We start from the raw sequence: 4,756 nt of genomic DNA on the forward strand, positions 1-4,756 counted from the left end.
CGGAAGAGTTCTTTCATCAACTGGATTTTCTGGTACCGGTTGAGCCACGTCTTTGAAGTCTCCTTCTTTCCTTAGACTCCTCACTTCTTGCAATGTCCTAGACACCTTCTTCCCCAGCTTGTAGGCCGACTTACTGCACCTGGATTCTGGGTACTCTTCTTCCTTCAATTTTTCGACTTTAGTTTCCACTTCTTGCACCCTCGAAAGCCAACCATGCACTTGTTCCAGCGGCTTCATCTGTTGTTGTTCAGCAACGATGATTCTAATCTTGACATCATTTCTTACTTCAGTCAACCTTCGCAATTCTTCCTGCAGGGAATGAATATTGTCTTGTAGATTGCACACGTACCCTGCTTTTCTGACAGTGCAATCGAGGCAGCGTGAAATAGTATCATCACATGAGAATGAGGGTGAGCAAACATTTCCCATGTTGATTAATTGCAGCAAAGGTTAAAAAAAAAAAAAAGGAGCGATTATTATGATGGAGAAAAAGTTTTATTTGCGTCTGGCCTGAAGATGAAAATTAGATGAAGAAATATTGTTCTGACGCTGCAATTCTGCAACGCTATTTTATTAAGTAGGCGAGGAATTTAAAATTTTGTACAATTTGATTGGTAGTCATAAAGTCCAGGGGCCGGCGATTTCAACTGCCAAGAAGTCTTCGGAGAAATGTTAACTTTTGGCTGATAGAAAAGAAAAGGAATTGTTTGTTCGTGGCGTCCCCATTTCATTTTATTTTCCCTTATATTACATTTGTTTGAATAAAAATTAGATTTGGTCATTAAGTCCATGTTGTCAAATTGAAATACGAACTGTTAATCGGTGGAACTAGCAGATGTTTCGTTGAATGGCGGCCGGCCAGAATGAAAAAGTTACAAGCATAAGGGGCTAAAATGAATAATATGTTAATTAAGATGGCCAAATCAAAAAATTTTGAAATAGGTAGGCTAAATTTTAATGAGAACCCTTATTTTTCCTGATTTTTTTTCTTTTTTCCAACCTTCCCCGGTCCTCTCCGACGGCTACAAGAAGTAACGACGAAAACTAGATTTTCGGGAAATGATTATTTATTTTCTGGTACAAATTTATTAATGAAAGCAAGACTCTTAAGTAAGATGCAATTAGTTTACTTCTAAGATAATATCAGGAAGTTACAAGAAACGTCACTTTCTTTTTTCTATTTTATCGTGGGATTAATAGATCTAATGTTTATTTATACAAACATAATTTAATATAATATATGAAATTTAAACAAAGTCTCAGTAGATAATATATGAGATAGTAGAAAAGATTTTGCGTTTTTGAATATCGCTGTCCACCAGTTGCTTACTTTCGGACTCAAAGCTTGATTCAATTAATTTCCTTTCTTACATGAGTCAACAAACCACAGCGTCCATAATTTTTGCTCAGAGTGATCATATCTGAATTTTGAAAAATCTTTTGACAATTTATGCTTTTATTTACGTATAGTCAAAATTTATTTATTTATTATATTTTAAATAAATAGAAAGATAGAAAATTTCGAGGAAACTTCTCTTGTTAATAGAAAGCTTTGCGTCAACTTTATAATTCAGTGATTGACTAAAATAAGTGCATACATTAGTCATTCTTTAGGGCCCAAATTAATAATACTTTCTCAATTATTTAAGAGGAAATATCAAGGAACCTTCGGTCCGTAGCTAGAAAACTTTATGTAAACTTTTTCATTAATTATAGGTGTCACACGCGATTAATTTCACGTTAAATCGAAACAATTTCGAAGTCGAAATTAAAGGATTAGTTTATTAATTCTGGCTCTTGATTCTTAAATCCCCATTTGCAAGATGTATTTGTTTTACAAGATGTCTTTACGACTGACTGACCACTCTCAATACAGTTAATTTAGATGAAGGGTTGGATGATAAAGGAAAAGCTTTACTTTTGGTCAATTCTCTTCCACAATCATACTCCAACTTTATAGATGCTCTCATGTATAGTAGACAAACCTTATCTTTAGATGAAGTCAAGGCATCTTTAAATACAAGGGCGTTGCAACAAAAGTCAAGGAGTGTGGAAAGTGGTGAAAGGTTGACAGTAAAGGGAAAATTTAACAAGAATGATGGAAAGAAGAAGTAAAAAAAAAAGACTAAACCTCAAAACTTAAGATGTTTTCAATGTCATAAGGAGGGACATTTTAAGAAAGAATGTCCTAAAAAGAAGTATAAGAAGAAGAGACAAAATGGTGATGGAGCAATGATTAAAGAAGATGGATATGAGTCAGCAAGTGTTTGTGTGTGTGTAGCTACTGAGAATATGCCAAAAAGTAAATGAATCCTACACTCTAAATGTACATTCCATATATGCCATTTTAGAGATTACTTTTCAAATCACTATGAGATTGATGAAGAGTAATGATGGGGATTAATGATATTTGTAAAGTCATTAGCATGGGAAGTGTTAATCTTAAGGTGCATGACAAGACCATTAGGGAACTCAAGGAAGTCAGGTATGTTCCTAACTTGAAGAGGAACCTAATCTCTTTAGGGATGCTTGATCAAATTGGGCTTAGTATTAAAGTTGAATCTAGTGAACTTAAGATTCTAAATAGGAGTACAACGATTATGAAAGGCGCAAAGAAGAATGGGGTCTATGTTCTAGATTGAGAGCCTAAAACAAGCATGTTTAGTGTCTCTGTCAGCTCAAGTAAAGATAACACCAGGCTATGGCATCTGAGATTTGGACATATGAGTATAAAGAGGTTTAAAGAGTTATAGGAACAAGGAGTCTTGGGAATTAAAAGGATTGAAAAATTAGATTTTTGTGAAGATCATGCCTTGAGAAAATCTACTAGAAACAGTTTTAAGAAATCCTCTTATACTACTAAGGGAATCCTAGATTACATACACTCTAACCTTTGGGGTTCTGCTAAGAAAATCTCACTTAGTGTTAATAGTTATTTTCTATCAATAGCTATTGATCTCTCAAGGAGAGTATGGGTGTATGTGTTAAAACACAAGGATCATGTGTTAACTGGAAAGAAAGTGAAGAAAATAAGGACTGATAATGATCTTGAATTCTACAATCAACAATTTGATAGTTATTGTGCAAATGAAAACACAACAAGGCACAAAATAGTGAGGTTAACTCCTTAACAAAATGGATTAACTGAGAGGATGAATAGAACCTCAATGGATAAGGTTAGATGCATGCTGGGTCAGTCACAACTTCTTAAGACTTTGTGGGTAGAAACTTTATTGACAGCATGTTACTGAGCAAATCTCAGTCCATCTGTTACTTTAGATTTCCAAAGTCCATTTCAAAAGTGGCCTGGTAAACCAGCTAGCTATGACAATCTTAAGGTGTTTGGACACCTTATATATGCATATGTAAACCAAGGTCAAATGGCACTAAAAGCTCTTATGTGTCAGTTCATTAGTTATCCTGAAGAAGTTAAAGGGTTGAAACTGTGGTGCACTGATCTTAATCCTCTAAGATGCATAATTAGTAGGGATGTAGTGTTCAATGAAATGGCTGCATTGGACTACAAGAAACCTATCAAGAATGTTGTACAAGGAAAAAAAGATCAAAGCAAAGTTTAGTTTGAGGTAGAGCAAACTAATCAGAAGACATCAAATCGAAATGGAAATTCAGGTCAAAGTAATAATGATCAAGAAGAAACTAAGGAAGCTCAACCTCAGTTGCAGGAGAAGACTCAACTTCAGGATTATCAATTAACCAAAAACAGAAAAAGAGATAGATAAATTCACCAAAGAGATATGAATATGTTGATCTCATAGCATATGCATTAGCTTCATCACTTGAGGTTGAAGTAGATAAACCAAAAAGCTATAAAAAAAAGCAATACAAAGTCCTTATAAGTCATAATGGCAAAAGGCTTCACTTCACAAAAATAACACTTTGGTATTAGTGAAGAAACTTGATAACAGAAGAATAGTGGGATGAAAATGAATTTTCAGACTAAAGGATAGTCTTACAGCTATTGAACTTAGGAGATTTAATGTAAGGCTGGTAGTTAAGGGTTATACTTAAAGGGAAGGAGTTGATTTTAAATAAGTATTCCCATATGTGGTCAAACATGTTTCTATAAGGGTGTTATTAGCCTTAACAGTTGTAAACGATGTGGAGCTTGATCGCCTTGATGTCAATATTTCATTTCTACATGAAAGACTACAAGAGGAGATTTTAATGACTCAGCCTGAGGGGCATATTGATTGTGGAAACTCTAATTATGTGTACTTGTTGAAAAAGTCACTTTATGGTTTGAAACAATCTCCAAGGCAGTGGTATCTTAGATTTGATGAATTTATGTTCTCACGTGGTCACTTGAGATGTAGTTTTGACTATTGTACAAGCTGTTAAAGACAGATCTCTACATATATATGTTATTATATGTAGATGATACGTTGGTTGTTTGTAAGTCTAGAAATGAAATTGAAGCTTTGAAGCAGTTGCTGAATTCTGAGTTTGATATGAAGGATTTAGGTCAAGCCAAAAAGATCTTAAGCACGGACATAAGAAAAGACAAAGGAAAAGGGACTATGTTTTTTTCATGGAGGAAGTACTTGGAAAATGTGCTTGAAACCTTTAGGATGACATATTGTAAACCTGTAATGACTCCACTTGTCGCAAAATTTAAGCTTTCAAATTTACAATATCCTAAGTTAGATGAAGACAAGGCTGAAATGTCAAAAATTCCTTATGCTAACGTTGTAGGATGTATGAGTATTCAATGGTCTGACTAGACTAGATATATCAC

General features: G+C 34.3%; 1 protein-coding gene across 1 annotated transcript in view; it reads right to left on the minus strand.

Moving 5' to 3' along the window:
- Positions 1 to 546, minus strand: part of LOC18035750 (probable disease resistance protein At5g63020) — a 4,302-nt gene extending 3,756 nt beyond the window's left edge. The window contains exon 1 of the mRNA XM_006427100.2: positions 2 to 546. Within this exon, the coding sequence (XP_006427163.2) occupies positions 2 to 429 (428 nt within the window). The 5' untranslated portion in view covers positions 430 to 546. The remainder of the gene's footprint in view (position 1) is intronic.
- Positions 547 to 4,756: the final 4,210 nt, after the last annotated feature.

Source organism: Citrus clementina, unplaced genomic scaffold (genome assembly GCF_000493195.1).
Source record: "Citrus clementina cultivar Clemenules unplaced genomic scaffold, Citrus_clementina_v1.0 scaffold_7, whole genome shotgun sequence".
Taxonomy (NCBI): domain Eukaryota; kingdom Viridiplantae; phylum Streptophyta; class Magnoliopsida; order Sapindales; family Rutaceae; genus Citrus; species Citrus x clementina.